The sequence below is a fragment of the Drosophila ananassae genome, chromosome XR (genome assembly GCF_017639315.1).
Source record: "Drosophila ananassae strain 14024-0371.13 chromosome XR, ASM1763931v2, whole genome shotgun sequence".
Taxonomy (NCBI): domain Eukaryota; kingdom Metazoa; phylum Arthropoda; class Insecta; order Diptera; family Drosophilidae; genus Drosophila; species Drosophila ananassae.
In genome coordinates this window covers 4,751,730-4,768,783 of record NC_057932.1, presented here as the reverse complement: position 1 = coordinate 4,768,783, position 17,054 = coordinate 4,751,730, and the positions used below count along the sequence as shown (strand labels likewise).

General features: G+C 41.8%; 2 protein-coding genes across 2 annotated transcripts; both read right to left on the bottom strand.

The window, feature by feature from the left end:
- Positions 1–11,306: 11,306 nt before the first annotated feature.
- On the bottom strand, positions 11,307–13,176 carry LOC123257653. The gene is made up of 2 exons (XM_044717472.1): positions 12,259–13,176; positions 11,307–11,432 (listed from the first exon to the last, which is right to left on the bottom strand). Exons 1-2 carry the CDS (start codon positions 13,174–13,176, stop codon positions 11,307–11,309), a joined length of 1,044 nt encoding a protein of 347 aa, XP_044573407.1.
- A 127-nt stretch (positions 13,177–13,303) lies between these two features.
- Positions 13,304–16,850, bottom strand: LOC123257652. Its single transcript, XM_044717471.1, has 4 exons — positions 15,761–16,850; positions 14,843–15,681; positions 14,369–14,651; positions 13,304–13,716 (listed from the first exon to the last, which is right to left on the bottom strand). The coding sequence occupies exons 1-4, from the start codon at positions 16,848–16,850 to the stop codon at positions 13,304–13,306; spliced, it is 2,625 nt and encodes an 874-aa protein (XP_044573406.1).
- Positions 16,851–17,054: the final 204 nt, after the last annotated feature.

Sequence of the window (17,054 nt, the reverse complement as noted above, 5' to 3'; positions counted from 1 at the left end):
CAAGGGTATAAAAATGGCATTTAGCAGTTGCCATATCTTATACTCATACAAACTTTAAATCTCTGATTTCCTAAATTTATTACTATAAAAGATTTGAGCAAGGTTTTATTAAAAAATGGTGAAAATAATTTAGCGACCACAAAATACTTTTTAGAAAAACTAGAAACTTTCGTCCTCTACTCCTTAGCCAGTTTAGGTATACATATGCTATGAAAGAACCCTTTAGGGTAGTATTTTCGGACTACAATGGTCTCTACCATGTCGCTTTGCTCTACTTAAAGCCATAAATTCTTTATTCTTAACGCTTTATCTGGAGGTGGGCTGTCCAAATGAAGCGGCAGCCGCGCGAAATATAGAAAAGCCCTCTGCTTGTGGCGCTGCTCCGACGTTCCCATCGCAACTTGTGTTTTAGGTTCTGTTACAGTTGCTGACTTGTGCAACTGTAGTTACTAATTTGATTTAAGTGTTGTTGGTATATCGTTGCATTTGATGAGTATGCAATTGGAGATTTTACTGTGTCGCTTATGTTGTTGTTATTGGCATTTCCTCCGTATATTTGGGGATCATGTTATCGTCTGGGAACTAGACGCTATTATATAGCGTCTAGATTTTATATAGAAAATATTAACAACTTAACACAACTTAATTTACACCTTAAGCTTAGTATTCACAGCTTCCAAAAATTGAATAACGAAATTAATAAGGCACTCTACTCTCTTCTGTGTAAACAAAAACAAAAATCAAATAAAATAAATATGGCAAATTTCTAAACAGAATATAACAAAATTTTTAAGCGATAATCTACATCTACAGCCACCAACGCCAAGGGGTCGACCTTTTCGCCGAGGAGAAAGTACGTAAGTGACAGAAATTTTCCATAGTGAATGAAAATATTGCAGAAGAAAAATATTTAGTTAAAGATTATCAGCCATGCGCGAATTTTAAATTTTATTTTTGAATTTTTATGATTAGTTTTCCCTATTCTCACCCTTCTTAAAACCTTAGATTGAAAAAAAACAAGGAAACCAAAAAAAAAAAATCGAATAAATATATTTTCCTAAACTATAAACACACATGCTGCCTAAATTTATTAGAAAAAAATAAATATAATCAAACTAAATAAATAAATAAGTTAAGAGTTTTCATTAGGATTAGTCATTTTTCTTTTGTGCCTTGTAAAAATATTAGGATTAATTTAGCTATGTCGATTAAGAACTTTAAATGAAAATATTATGAAAAAAATGTTACTTTAAATGAAACAGACGAACTTCGCAGATGATTCCTAGGGTGTAGTGGGGAAAGAGTGACACTCTTCTGCCTGTGGCAAAGGTAGGGTTGGGGAAAATAAGGACACACCAACAGCAGTGCTCCTTCAAGGATTCTCTCGAAACAATTTCTGTCCTGTTCATTTAACTTTTCCCAAACTTAATGATCGTGAATACCGGCTCTGATCTCTAGCGGATATTATTCACTTCTCTCTGTCGCAGCACGCAACCTTTCATATACCGCTAAATTACTTTTATCCTACGTTGCAACTTCTGAAGGACCTGTCCCAGCAAGACCTCCACCCCCAAAGCCAACGAGCTAGAGCCGGACCCTTTCAGCGTGCCCGCGAGAGCAGATCCTTCCACTGCCTCTACAAACGTTGCACGTTACAATAATAATATTATATAAAACAAGAAAGGAAAGCTAACTTCGGAGCTGAAGTTGATATACGGAGCCGAAGTTGATATACCCTTGCAGTTCAGTCGCAGTCCGCTAGGTGGCGCCACGCATCTTTTATTATTAGATATATAGCGGATCGTATATAGTCGGCCGATCCTTATGAAATTTCGCAGATCGGATTGTTTTTCCCAAAATAGAATCTGTACCAAATCCCATCTTTCTAACTTAAAAAACACCAAAGTTATGCCAATTTCGATCGTTCTATGACAGCTATAGGATATAGTCGGCCGATCCTTATGAAATTTTGTACATAAGATATTTTGGTCAAATATAACATGTGTAGAAAGTCCCAACCCTCTAACTTAAAAAACACCAAAGTTATGGCATTTCCGATCAATCAGTTATATGGCAGCTATAGGATATAGTCGACCGATCCCGGCCGTTCCGACTTATATACTGCCTGCAAAGGAAAGAAGGATGTGTGCAAAGTTTCAACTCGATAGCTCTAAAACTGAGAGACTAGTTTGCGTAGAAACAGACAGACGGACAGACGGACATGCTCATATCGATTCAGGAGGTGATCCTGATCAAGAATATATATACTCTATAAAGTATAGTATAGGTCGGAGATGTCTCCTTCACTGCGTTGCACACTTTTGACCAAAATTATAATACCCTCTGCAAGGGTATAAAGATAATAATAATTTAGAAAAGAAGTGGCGCCCAACATGGAGGCTTTCCTAAGGAAAAATAAGGATAACTCCCACTGAAACTCAACGATCATTAAGTTCGAAATCTGTATTACTTTTCTATTTCAATTTTCAACAAACTTTCTCTATTTACAAATTTGCTTCTCTTGACTTTGAATTGCTCGAGAAACCTATATCAGAAGACTCTGGTGTTCTGAGGGTCCGCAATTCATTTTAGGAGCAGAGATTTGCCCGTCTGTCATCTGTCATGGAACTCAGTACAAGGATCACAGAGAACTTCAAACTTCGGTTTTGGCTCTGACCTGTTACTGAGGTACCATCCTAATCAAATTAGAAGTTTGCTTTGTGGCTCATACGAATAGGAATATAGAGACGTTCTATCAGAGAGATGTCCTAACCACGTGTGACTACTGGGAAAGTCTAATTTCCTTTCTTTTCTGAAAGGTTAAACATTTTGTTTGTGATGCATCAGGAAAACTACGTAGCTCGGTTCTACATCGTATTGTGTCCGATGCAACATAAATGAAAGAGTTACTACTCTCCCTAAACAGCTCAGCCGCCTAGAAACCTTAAGTTTTCAGGACCTTTGTCAGAGGATATCAGAAGCGAAGTTCAGTTAGTTGCGTACCATCTCGTATTTTTTACCGATTTAGAGGTTTAGGATAGATCAATAGGGAATAGGGAAGAAAATAACATTAGCACAGATTATAAACATTACTTAATCATGCTTGAGATATAATGCTTGCGAAGCACAATATCTGATGTAGGAATACGACCAGATAAAGTTGAACATATCCTAAATGGATGGAAGCTCAAGTACTCAGGAACCGGCGTGCCGATAGACGATTTCATCTTCCGTGTGGAAGCACTGACTCATCAGACGCTAGATGGGAATTTCGCGGTGCTATGCCGCAACGTCAGCGTGTTATTTGAAGGTAAGGCCACGGAATTTTATTGGCGATATCACAAGTCCGTAGCTGAGGTCCGATGGGATCGGTTATGTTCAGCGCTCCGCTTACAATTCCGTCAAAACCGGGATGACGTCGATGTAGAGGAACTGATAAGAAACAGGAAACTGAAGCCAAATGAATCTTTCGACACATTCTACGACAGTGTGAACGTAATGATTGATCAATTACAAACGCCTTGGTCTACTCGCAAGTTAGTTCGCATTCTTAAGAACAATTTGCGACCAGAAATACGCCATGAAATTCTGAATGTCGAGGCGGTAACGGTTCAAGAGCTTAGAGAGATTTGTCGATGCCGAGAGGCTTTCCTGAAAGATGTGAAACGATCACATGACAATAACAGGGTAACTCCATTCCGGCGGGAAGTCGCGGAACTAATCGACGAACCTGGTGTGGAAAGCAGCTCGGAGGTTAGAATTGAAGCGGATATCGAAGCACTTGCCCTGGTATGCTGGAATTGCCACCAAGAGGGACACCGATATCAGGACTGTCTGGAAGAAAAACGAGTGTTTTGTTATGGCTGTGGAGCAACAAACACCTACAAACCCAACTGTACGAGGTGTTAAAAAAACTTAAAGCGCGGCAGTTCGAAGTCGGCGTACAGACCAAGGACCTCGAACGCCGCCCACAACCAGTCAACGATGACAGAGTAAATAGGAATAGCCAAGAGCTATTCCTAATCCCACACCGGCCATAACACAAAGTAATGAAAGTTTATTGCTACACCATAATAGACAAAACTTACCTAAGATGACAAAACTAGAAAGATTACCTGAGCCTCCCATTAGTTTGCGAAAGGACCGCAGTTCGAGAAGGATTAAAACATATTGGAAGAATATCGAAAAGTGTAAGAGCGGATTGAGACACATATGCTCCGTTCCTTCTAGTACAAGAGATCTTCGTCCGTTTTTTTTTTTTTTTTGCGCGGTTCCCACTGCATACGTACAGCCCACCTCCCGTCCAACCGACCGAGGGACGCTGCCGCGTGACGTACGGCTCAAATCGCGGGAATAGATCCGAGATAGTTAAGCGAAAAGTAGGAGAAAGATATCACGAGGAAGAGTGTTGCACAGATAAGGCGGTTAATATAAGCGATTTAAGATTATTAGTAGAGCAAGGTGACAAGATGTGGTAGAGACCATTGTAGTCCGAACATAATACCCTGAACGGATCGTGTTGGGCATATGTCGAACTACAATGGCTGAGGAGTAGAGGACGAAAGTTTCTAGTCCTTCTACTAGGAACGTTAAAATTTAAGCGTGTTAGTAAATGCTGGCTGTCTATATTTCCATAAATAAGATTGTATAGAAACATGACACCCAGCATCGTTCCACGGTTTGTTAATGATGGTAAGTTGATTAGTAAGAGTTTACTACGATAAGAAGGGAGGTAAAGATTTGCATCCCAATTAAGTCCCCTAAGCGCAAAAGTGAGGAAGTTTTTTTGTACAGATTCAATGTGATCTTGGTGTAGTCCATATTGAGGACTCCAGACACACGATCCATACTCAAGAATCGGACGGACCAGTGATGTATATAACGTTTTAGTTATGAACGGGTCATTAAATTCTTTTGACCATCTTTTAATAAAACCAAGCACACCCATAGCTTTATTAACCATGGTAGATATATGGTCGCTAAATTTAAGTTTCAAATCTAATAGGACACCTAGATCGTTAACCTGAGTTAATCGTTCTAAGGCGTTCCCATAGAAAAAGTACATAGCCTGGTGAGGACTAGATCGATAAAAAGACATAAGCTTACATTTCGATCCATTAAGCTTTAGGTTATTTGCTAAACACCAATTTTGAAGTTTATCCAAATTGGATTGAAGTCTAGACTGGGCGCTAGTGAATTTATACTGAAGGCATAGCTTAACGTCATCAGCGTACATAAGTACAAGTGAATTAGTTAAGGGGGCAGGATGGTTTCAGGGGCTGAAAAAAAGCACATTTTTGCGATTTTTTTTCTCATTTCTGAGTGAATGAAATGATCCAATTTTTTTACACGATAAATGGCTATATTTGTAGAGTATTTAAGAATATTTTTTATTAAGAAATAATTATTATTTATTCCGTGACGGCAGTCGGCCGGAGTCGCTTCAAAAAATTGGTCTCTTGCGGTGCGTAAAGTCTGGCCTTACAGTGTTATCTAAAATCAAAAAATTGTATTGATTTACTTAAAATATTTGTTTCTTGTGCGGATGAACGAAACCATTTTGAAAAATATGCAATTTTGGATTTTTGGCGCGGTTTCAAAGTCAAAAGTGCCATTTTTACATAAAAATCCGCCCATTTTTTTACACGATAAATGGCTATATTTGTAGAGTATTTAAGAATATTTTTTATTAAGAAATAATTATTATTTATTCCGTGACGGCAGTCGGCCGGAGTCGCTTCAAAAAATTGGTCTCTTGCGGTGCGTAAAGTCTGGCCTTACAGTGTTATCTAAAATCAAAAAATTGTATTGATTTACTTAAAATATTTGTTTCTTGTGCGGATGAACGAAACCATTTTGAAAAATATGCAATTTTGGATTTTTGGCGCGGTTTCAAAGTCAAAAGTGCCATTTTTACATAAAAATCCGCCCATTTTTGGCCCTAAAACAAGTAAAAAAAAATTTAAAAAAAAAAAAGCGTTCGTTCATCCGCAAGTATTTATTGTATTAAAGATGAGTACAAAATTTTATTAAGATCCGAGCATTACTTTTTGAGTTACGTTACGCACCGACTTGAAAAAGTTGTTTTGAGCAAAACGCGTCTAAAGTTTTAAAAGCAATGAAAAGTATATGGAGAGAAAAAAACTAGAAAATCGGTATCTCAGCAAGTTTTAGTCCGATCGACATGAAACTTTCACAGGATATTCCTAAGATATTGTTCTATTATATACAAAATTTCTGAAAAAAATTTTTTTTTTTAAGTCTTAAACCATCCTGCCCCCTTAAGGCAAGGGGCAAGTCATTAATAAACAGTGTAAAAGGTAGGGGTCAGAGATGGCTTCCTTGGGCACCCCAGATGTGGCGCGGACTATACGCGAGGTAACATCTTTAAAGAAAACACTTTGGGTTTTCCCAGATAAGTAACTCGAAATCCAGATAATAAGATCAGTTGGGAATCCCAAAAGACTGAGTTTACTTCTAAGAAGCGAATGGTTAACAGAGCTTGCTTTAAAATGCTTTACTGAAGTCAGTGTTAATGACGTCTGTTTGTAAGCCATTCCGGAAGCCATCCGTGATAAAAGATGTTAGCTCCAATAAGTTGGTAGTGGTGGAGCGCCGCTTCATGAAGCCATGCTGGCACGGAGAAATTATTGAACTACATAGGTGTTGCAAATGTGGAGTGATAAGTTTTTCAAAAAGCTTTGGAATTGCTGACAATTTAGAAATGCCTCTATAATTCGCAGCGTCGGATTTTTTCCCTTTTTTATGCAGCGGAATAATGAAGAATTCCTTCCACATAAGGGGAAAGATCGAAGTTTCCAGCTATAGATTGAAGAGTTTAACGAGCGGTTTGCACAGAGCCTCGGCGCAGCTCTTCAGAACACAGCCTGGTACTCCATCAGGGCCTGGCGAATACACGGGCTTAACCTTAAGAAGATCCGATAACACACCACTTTGATCGAAAGATGGGCTAAATATAAGGTTGGCTGATTGGATATTATAAGTGTAAGGCTGAGCTAAACTGCTGCTAGGTGAATAGGTAGTTTGAAAAAACTGTGCAAAGAGATCGGCCATTGCCTGATCGGTGTTCGCATAAGAGTTCTCAAACGTAAGCAGTGGGGGAAAAGAAACATGTTTACACTTAGTGTTTACAAAGTTATAAAACTGCTTCGGATCCTGAGTAAACTGAATCCTGCAGCGGCGAATATAACTCCTATAACATTCTGCGTTATTCACGGTGAAATTGGACCGAGCTACTAAGTATCTTGAATAACTAACTGTACAGCCAGATAATCTATGTTTATTTAAAAGTCTACTCATACTATTCTTTAAGTTGTTAAGATGCCTTGTATACCAAGGCGGATTCGTTGAAGCGGACGGATATTTCCACGGCACACAAACGTCAACAAATGAGTTTACAGTGAAATACAATTTTTGTAATGCTAAGTTTATATCATCGCATGCCAGTAAATCAGACCAATCAAATTCCGAAATTAACTTATTTAATTTTATAAAGTCAGCCTTACGAAAGAAACGAACTTTATGAGATTAAAGTGTAGACTTAAGATCAATTAAGGAGTTGTTTTCAATTGAAAGCTCAAGAGTGGGATGATATGGATCCTCAGGGTCTGAAAGGGGCAAAGTTCTGGAAAGAGTAATTCCATCAGGATCAGAAACGAAACATAAGTCCAGCAGCCGACCTAAAGAATTTCTAACGTGGTTAATTTGCCCGAGTGACATGTCAAACATGCCCACAGGGAAGTCGTGGTGGGAATTAAGCTGTAAAAACAGTGAATTTTCAACATTTGACCATATAAGTTCTGGGATATTAAAGTCACCCAGAGCTATCAGCTGGTCACCATCAGACAGACGATCGAAAACCAAACGAATAGTGGACAAATGTTGCCAGTATGTTGGCGGTTCGGCCGAAGGTGGTATGTAAGAACAGGTAACATACAAAGATTGATCGGACAAAGTGATTTTGATGCAAAGGAATTCAATGTCACCAAACTCTTGTGATTCTACCTCTTCAGAAGCGAGTTTGGAGTCTACAGAGATTAACACTCCTCCTCCTCTTCGCAGAGTTCTATCACATCTAAAAGTGGTGTATCTACTAGGAAAAACTTCGGAGCTTAAGATCTCCGGCTTTAACCAAGTTTCTGTAAACACAATAATGTGAGATGCAAAGAAAGAACTATCAGAATACAGTTTGGGAAGTTTACTACGTAACCCTCATGTATTCTGATAGGTAAGTGTTGGAGAAGACATTAGTTTTTTAAAACAGGGGAAGATGAAGTGGAAGGTTGGTCAGTGGCCGAAACATGTAGGAGTTTTACACCCACAGGTTTGGTTTTTTTTGTATTCACCGTACTTGGCTGATGTTCTTGGACGAAAATATTCTCTGGCCAAAAGCTGGCGGAACAAATCGTCTTGAACATCTGCAAGGGCACACGTATTGATGTATGGTGTATGAATATTTAAATTTTGTAATGTCCACCACCTTTACGTCGACTTTTGTTTTGGCTTTGATGTGACCCGAGATATCAATCTCAGAAGTATCAGGGGCAAGCCGGGAAACGAAAATATGTTTCGATGGTGGGATCACCTGCAAGGGTTTTGGTGCCGCCGCAACTAGTACCGTGACGTCAGTACGTACCGGGGGTCCGGACGGTTGATTGCCCTGTTTGGTGACTGTTACAGGGGTTTGAATTATTGGGTCTGGGATCACTTGAAGCGATGCCACAGAGGACATATCGGACAATTGCTCATTAATCATGAGATATTCGGAAGCCGAATTTTTCTCAGGTCCGGCCCTTGGGGTGGCCAGAGATATAAGCGGCTGCATAGTTGTCGGCTGAGCAGGCTGAAGATTATTCGCCACAAGCACATCACTAAAAGAGGATTTTTTACGCTTAGGAGACTCGTTTAGTAGTTGAAGACTACTAAACTGTGTATCGAGCGCAGAGAGTTGGTCATTGATTTTTCGAAAACCACTAATCAACTCCTTAAAACCGCTTTTAGTCTGCCTCATGAACGATCTCATTTCGTCCTGAACAGCACGACAACTGTCACAGCAAAAGTGGAGACCAGACCTACGCGAGATTGCATCCGAAACTGAGGCCGTGAACCCGGCACACTTAGCGTGTAAAACGTTTACACAGAGCCAGCAATGGATGGTAGGCTGGGAAGACGAGATTGTCTTATTACAAGACTTCAACGCACAGAACTATTTAAATTCCATAATTATTGAAAATTAAATAATTAATTTATTAAAAATTCGATAATTGTTTTATTAATATTATTGATGAACCTTGTACCACTGTACCAGGGAAACGAAAGGGGGAGATTGAAGAGAGCAGTTAGTACGAGTTAGTAACATGCAAAGAATGGAGATAAGAATCTCTATTGAGCGAGAAATAGGAGCAATAGAATAGAAGCAACACCGTAAGAGATGAAGAAGAAGAGCAGGGCTATGTTTGGAAGAAATATTTATAAAATTATTATTTTACCTCCAAATATATCACTGCACACGCGAAGCGATATGGATCCATGAATTGCAATATTTTATTATTTTTATTTTTTTTTTAAGTAAATAAAATAAAAACCGATTGTTTATGCAAATCTTATAAGCAAATTTTATGACAACGCAGTGCGCACAAAAAAAACCGTCCGCTTTTAGATAAAGAGAAGAAGTCGAGTTTTTGCCAGTACATCTATTAAATCACACCGTTTATGGACTTCTTGATTCAGGAGCTTCGATAAGTTGTATCGGGGATAAGCTAGCAGCGGAAGTAATGGAGATAAAGGACACTTACAAGTCGGTGAACGTCAATGCCCGAATCGCAGATTGAAAAGTACAACATATAACTGGCAAACTTATAACCATCGTGGAATACAACAACATCCGCAAACAGTTAGAGTTGTACATAGTCCCGTCTCTCAAGCAAGATCTATACTTAGGAATCGATTTCTGGAGCACATACGATCTTCTGCCTAGGAGTCTGAGAAAGGATCACCACGACCTGACTGAAGACCAAAATCTAAAACTCAATATCGCTATTAACTGTTTCCCCTCATTTACACAAGAAGGCTTAGGCAAGACTCACTTGACAAAGCACACAATTGATGTAGGGGATGCCAAGCCTATTAAGCAAAGCCACTTCCCTGTTTCTCCGGCCGTGGAGAAAAATATGTATGTGGAGATCGATCGCATGCTACAGCTAGGAGTGATCGAAGAGTCCGAAAGTGCTTGGACTTCACCGACAGTTATGGTCACAAAGCCAGGTAAAGTGAGACTTTGTTTAGACTATCATAAGGTCAACAGTCACACTATAAAGGATGCCTACCCACTTCCTCAAATCAGTGGGATATTGAGTAGATAACCGAAAGCCGCATACATCACAAGTTTGGATTTGAAGGATGCCTATTGGCAGGTCCCGCTCGATGTCGAGTCCCGTGACAAGACTGCTTTCACAGTCCCAGGACGACAACTCTATCAATTCACTCTATCAATTCACGCAACGAGCACCATGTCCCGACTTATGGATAAGGTTGTCCCAGCGCATCTAAAGGATAGAGTATTTATTTACTTGGATGACCTGTTAGTGGTCTCACCGAGTTTTGAGAGTCACTTAGAAGTATTAAAGGAGATAGCACATCATTTAAAACGAGCAAGGCTGACGATTAATGTATCTAAGAGACATTTTTGCAAGAGAAGAGTCAAATACCTGGGGCACATAATTGGGGATGGGGGAATACGAACAGATCCCGAGAAAGTCAAAGATATCACTGACTTTCCTATTCCCAAAACCTTGCTCGCTTTGCGTAGTTTCATGGGCCTATGTGGCTGGTACAGGAAGTTTGTGCCAAACTTTGCAGCGCTGACTGCTCCACTAACTGGTCTAATGACAACGAAGCGAAGGTTCAGTATGACTCCTGAAGCACTAAAAGCCTTCGAAGTGCTAAAACGGCGGCTTTGCGAGGCGCCTGTATTATGTAATCCGGATTTCAACAAGCCGTTCGCCATTCATTGCGACGCTAGCAAAACTGGCGTTGGAGCCGTGCTAGTTCAGGAAACTGACGAGGGGAATGAGAGACCAGTGGAATTTGTTTCTAAAAAGCTAAATAAAGCCCAAAGAAACTATACAATGACTGAACAGGAATGCCTGGCCGCTATTGTAGCTCTCAAGCAGTACAGAGCCTATGTCGAGGAACATCCCTTCAAAATAGTCACCGACCACGCCTCCCTCAAATGGCTAATGTCGAATAGGGACTTAAGCTCACGGCTAGGGAGATGAGCAATAGCTTTACAAAGATTCCAGTTTAGCATCGAACATAGGAAAGGGTCGCTGCACATTGTTCCAGACTCCCTGCCACGCGTGAATGAGGATGAGGTCGCAGAAATAGATTTGCAAGAAGGTTTGGTAGTTGATCTGAAATCGGAACATTTTTCGTCAACAGAGTACAAGGATCTTGTAGCCAGAGTTTCAGCGAACAAAATAAACTTTCCCGATCATAAAATAGAAGATGGTTACGTGTACACGAAGATGTGTCATCTGACGGGAGAACAGGTTCACGATACCTACGCTTGGAAACTGTGGATACCACCAGAGATGATACCAGAAGTCCTTTCGGAAGCACATGACAGCCCGTTAGCTTCCCACTGTGGAATACATAAGACGTTGGAGCGTTTGAGAAGATATTACTTCTGGCCTCGCTTATTACCCGATGTAAAAGCCTATATCAATGCATGTGAGACGTGCAAAGCTATTAAAGCCCCTAACGATGTGATGAGGCCACCACTAGGAAAAGCAGTTGAAACGACAAGATTCTTCCAGCAACTTTTTATCGATTTCCTTGGTCCGTATCCCCGCTCGAGAAATGGAAACATCGGGATATTCTTCGTCTTGGATCATTTTTCTAAATTCGTCTTCTTAAAACCCGTAAAAAAGATAAATGCGGATATTGATCCCCAACCGATGAGACGAATGAGTGTAGACTGTAGAGTGGACTGTAGATTTATATGTTCTTGTCAGTTTCGCTGTCTAATTGGTACTAAAGAAAATTTACATTTGTGGAACTTAAAGATATGTGTGTGTGAGTATACATGTTGTGGATTGTAAAGCTAGTTGGTATAGAAAATATAAGGATGACAATATGGGCTAAATTATAAACTAGGTTTCGATAGTTTTCCGGGCCACCCTGAAACACGGTTTCTGAACTGGGTAGTTTCGCAATTTTAGTTATTGGCCGTGTCACTTCTCCTGCTGCCGTCTTGATCCTGACTGCTCGAACCATATTGTCCTTTCCTTGAAAAGTGTCGATCTCCTTCGCTAAATGCCATGATGCTGGTGGTGTGTTGGACTCCTTGACGAGCACAACGCTGCCGATCGAAATGTTAGGGGTTGTCGTGGTCCACTTAAGACGTTGCTGTAGACTTATCAGATACTCCTGGTGCCATTGTTTCCAGAAGCCTTGATACATGGATTGGATACTCTGCCAGTATCCCAGTCGGCCCACAGGAATGTGGCCAAGATCTGCCTCCGGTATTGTCGTGAATGGTCTTTCGATGAGAAAATGGGCTGGTGATAGATAGCTGTCATCTGTATCTGAGGTATAGCATAGGGGTCGTGAGTTCACGACAGCGCTAATTTGCGCAAGCAAGGTGCGCATTTGTTCATATGTCAGTGTGGTGTTTCCAATTACTCGTCGAAAATGCAGCTTTACGTATCGAACTGCAGATTCCCATTTTCCTCCCCAATGCGGAGCATGTGGTGGGATGAATGTCCATTGAATTCCTTCGTCTGCAAGGGTGTTCACGATTTGATCTTTGTGTTGAGATGAACTTAAGAGTTGCTGCATTTCATCGAGGGATCGCTTCGCTTCGATGAAATTTGTACCATTGTCGGTGTACCTGCGGTTGCATTTGCCTCGTATCGGGAAAAATCGTCGCAATGCCGCCAGAAATGTTTCCGTGGATACGTCCGTGGCGAGTTCAAGATGGATCGCCAAAATGACCATACAATCGAATAGGCATATGAAGCCCTTGCTGATGCGTGGTTTACGCTCCTTCGCGTCCTTCAGAAGAATGAGTCCTGCGTAATCGCATCCGGTGTTTACGAAAGGAAGTGCTTGCGTGATACGTACGCTCGCTAGATCTGCCATACGTTGATGCATTGTGTTGTACCTTTGCCGAAAGCAAGCCAGGCAGTTGTGCGTGATTTTGCGTATTAAATTTCGTGCGCCGAAAATCCAATACCTTTGTCGAACAATGACGAAGAGAGTTGAGACTCCAGGATGCAAATTAAAACGATGCATTCTTTGGAAGCAACATAGGATGCTTCGCCTCTGCTGACAACTGTGAATGTTGGATTCGTCCACCCACTCTTAGCAGGTTGTCCTTGTCGATGATTGGTGAGAGCTTGACCAATTGAGATTGGTTCCCAAGAGCCTTGTTTGCGCGTAGTAACTGGAACTCCTGTTGAAAACCAGCTTTAGCGTGTTGCAGCCATCGAATCCTTGCTGCCTTGATCTCATCGAATGTTAGAGAATTCGATGTTTGTTTCGAAGATAGGTGCTTCATGCGATTAACAAGTGTGTGTATAAGCTTCAGCCAAGATGAGTTGCGATTGAGAAGCTTATCCCATGGGTTGTTCGTCGTGACAGTCGTCTGCGCAGCTAGGCAGTTACTTTTGCCTTCGCCTTGTATGCGTTTGTCTGAAAGAGAAGTACAGTTGTGAGTATTGTTCAACCTTTCCAAGAATTGTTCCTTTCCCTCAGCCATGAAGGACCCTTCCACCATAATTGGAAATCAATGAGCTCGGATACTCCCAAGCCACGGGATGCGCAATCCGCTGGGTTCGATTTTGAGTCTACATGCCGCCCTGCATGCTTCGGAATGGTTTCGAGGGTTTCTGAAGTGCGGTTCTCAACAAACGTCTTGAGTTGGGCTGGTAAATGCGATAACCATGATCGTTACGTCGTTGTTCATTAGTCCAGCTTTTATGGATTGCAGAAGTTGGCGGCAAAGACTGCTGCTTCAAAGGTGCCACTCTTGTTTTTCCTGCAAGTATGGCGACCGAAATGGTTCCATCGTCGTTAACCACTCGGCTGTATACCACCGCTGAGTACGCCGTGGTGGATGCATCTGAAAATCCGTGCAATTCGATTCTCTGTTTGTCGCTTTTAACTAAGCGTGGTATCTGGAGCTTGTGAAGGTTGTCCAAATCAGCTCGCCTTTTGAGCCAGTTGTCTGCTAGTTTGCTCGGTAGTTCGTCGTTCCAATTCAAATTCAACAGCCAGAGTTTTTTAAATAGTATTTTGAATTGAACTACGATTGGTTCTAATAGACCGATAGGGTCGAATATACGTGAGACATCCGACAACACTTGCCTCTTGGTGCAGCGAGGGTCTTTCGATAGGTTTACATTGTACGACAATGTGTCCTCTCTAGGGTGCCAATGCAGCCCTAGCACTTTGACTGATGATTGTGAGGAATCCGTGTTATCCTCCGATTCGATGCGTTTGGTATTCGATACCCATTTCCCGAGCTCTAGGTTAGCACAGGACATCAGTTGGACGAGTTCGTCCCTGTTGCGTAGCAGCTCATCCTCACTATTTCCTCCAGTGAGAACGTCGTCGACATAGAAGTCCTCCAACACGATTTTTGCTGCGTTCGAAACTCGTGCTTATGGTCAGCAGCGAGGTGCTCTAGCACTCTGACTGCTAGAAATGGTGCGCATGATGTTCCATACGTCACCGTGCATAGTTGGAAGTGCTTGATAGGATCTGACGGATCCTCTCTCCATACGATTCTCTGATAGTCTCTATGTTTTTCGCTCACCCAGATTTGACGGAACATCTTGACTATATCCGCTGAAAAGACGTATTTGTACATACGGAATCGCAAGCACACAGCAAACAGATCTCGCTGAATACTCGGTCCGATCGAGAGCGTGTCGTTTAATGCCATGCCTTTGGCGTCTTGATATGAGCCGTCGAAAACAACTCTAAGTTTCCGACCCAATACGGGATGATGTGGCAAGTAGAAATTCCTACCCTTGGGAATTTCGCTCGGTGAGATTTCTCGCATATGTCCTAGCTCCTGGTATTTCCTCATGAACTTCACGTAGTCGTTACATAATTGTTGATTTTGTGCCAAACGTCGTTCAACTGATTTGAACCTCTGCAGCGCTCGTTGAAGTGTATCTGCGAATTGTGTTTCGGATACTTTAAACGGAAGTTCCACGATGTACTTGCCTTGTTCGTCTCGAGTGTGTGTTGCAAGAAAGTGTTTCTCCACCTCCTCGTCTTCAGGTTGGACTTCTGCTTTGCGTTGTATGCTCTCTAGTTCCCAGAACCTTCTGAGATAAGCATCGATGTTTATTGTCGTTGTAAGTGCCGTAGCGCTGCATGCGCGTGATGAAAGCAGTGATGTAATTACCCATCCGAAAATTGATGATATAGCAATGAGCTTTCCTTTGTTGTCGTAGATCTTTCTCCCAGTTGTAACGCTCCAAACGTGTTCGCTGCCCAAAAGAATGTCAATTGGGGCATTTGTGCTAAATTGTGAATCTGCCAGTTGCAGATCGTTGAAAACTCGAAGTGCAGACTCGTCGATGGCCTGCCTTTCCAATGATGATGTAATCCTTCCAAGCACTTGAGCCTGGACTACCAGCTGATCTTGCGAAATACGGGATTGGATGCGTATAGTGGTGCATCCCCTTGTAGTGTCTGCTTTGATTGATGAAATTCCCGTAACCAGTATGGGTGATGGCGTACGAGCCAAACCAAGTGTTTGTATATATGTACGACAGTTCTGAACCCGTGTCCAATAGGAGTCGGCATGCTACCAAATCTCCATTTGCATTGCGAACGTTTACCATGGCCGTGGGTAAGGTGCTCCTGTTCCATCCTGTTGATTGTTGTATATTTGCGGTGCCTTGTGGACATACAATTGCTGCAGAACCTTCTGCTTGGGCGATGTGACTCGTCGTCACCGTTGAGTGTGCGCTAGGATCCTCCTGATCCTCACCAGTTTGAGCGATTGTTCCAATAGCCTGTTGCGTGCGTTGCAGGTGCAACAGTGAGTGATGCTGACCTTTACATTGTCTGCACTTGAACGTGGATTTGCATTTTCTGACCCCATGACCAGGATTCAGACAATTGTAACATAGAGCGTTTTCCTTGGCAAACGAAACCCTCTGTCCTGCTGACATATCCAAGAATTGTTGGCATCCATACAGACGATGCTCTGTAGAATGACATTTGCTGCACTTGTTTCCTTCAAGTACAACCAGCGAATGTGTGACCTTCCTTGTCTTGCCACCGATTGAGGCTGTAGTCTTGCCTCCGATTGTTTCACGCTTGCTGAGCTCTAGTTCCTCGCAACGTGCATCCAAAAATTTGAAGAATTCCTTCGGTGTGGGTGAGTCTGTCTCCACACTGCGCTCGATCCACCTGCGTCGAGTATCTGCATCCAGCTTCTCCAGCGTCAAGTAGATGATCCAACAGTCTCGTCCTGTTTCCTCTATGGCATCCAAACCACGCACTATTTCATTGGCGCCGTCTGACACCTTCCGTAATGTTGTTGTATCCGACCTTGTTGTTGTTGGCAGCTTCATAAACTGCTCCAATAGTGAATTCACGATGTGCCGTGGACGATTATATCTTTCATTAAGTCTCTCCCATGCAGTGTTGTAAGCTGAATCCGTAATAGCCAAATGTCGTACCAGATTCGCAGCCTCGTCGATCAGAAGAGATTTCAAACGATGAAATTTGTGCGTATTTGTTAAATTCGCCTTATTGTGAATTGTGCTCTCATAAATATCTTTGATGCACTTTGTTGTCATTTTGTAGCGCATGCGCTGAAAGAAGAAACTGAAAAAACTGCGGTACGAAAAACTCAAACTCATTTGATTCAATCGCGCTGGAGATTTGCGGGATGGAGTCTGGATGTGGAACTATTGGATCTGCTGCCGCAAGTCGGGAAAGGATGCTGCGGAGAAGAGCAGAGGTGACCTGCCAGGAGATGGAGGCGCTGCATCATAAGGTGA

What these genes read in the sequence shown, in the direction of transcription:
- LOC123257653 (XM_044717472.1), bottom strand. Translation starts at nt 13,176, where the DNA reads ATGCATCAACGTATGGCAGATCTAGCGAGCGTACGTATCACGCAAGCA. An exon ending in TCAAGACGGCAGCAGGAGAA is followed by an intron (nt 11,433 to 12,258) that starts GTGACACGGCCA and finishes TTCCGATTTCAG; the next exon opens with ATCAACTACCAAACCTTCTT.
- LOC123257652 (XM_044717471.1), bottom strand. Translation starts at nt 16,850, where the DNA reads ATGACAACAAAGTGCATCAAAGATATTTATGAGAGCACAATTCACAAT. An exon ending in GTACGCCATCACCCATACTG is followed by an intron (nt 15,682 to 15,760) that starts GTTACGGGAATT and finishes GTATTTCGCAAG; the next exon opens with ATCAGCTGGTAGTCCAGGCT. An exon ending in AGATGTTCCGTCAAATCTGG is followed by an intron (nt 14,652 to 14,842) that starts GTGAGCGAAAAA and finishes ATCGTGTTGGAG; the next exon opens with GACTTCTATGTCGACGACGT.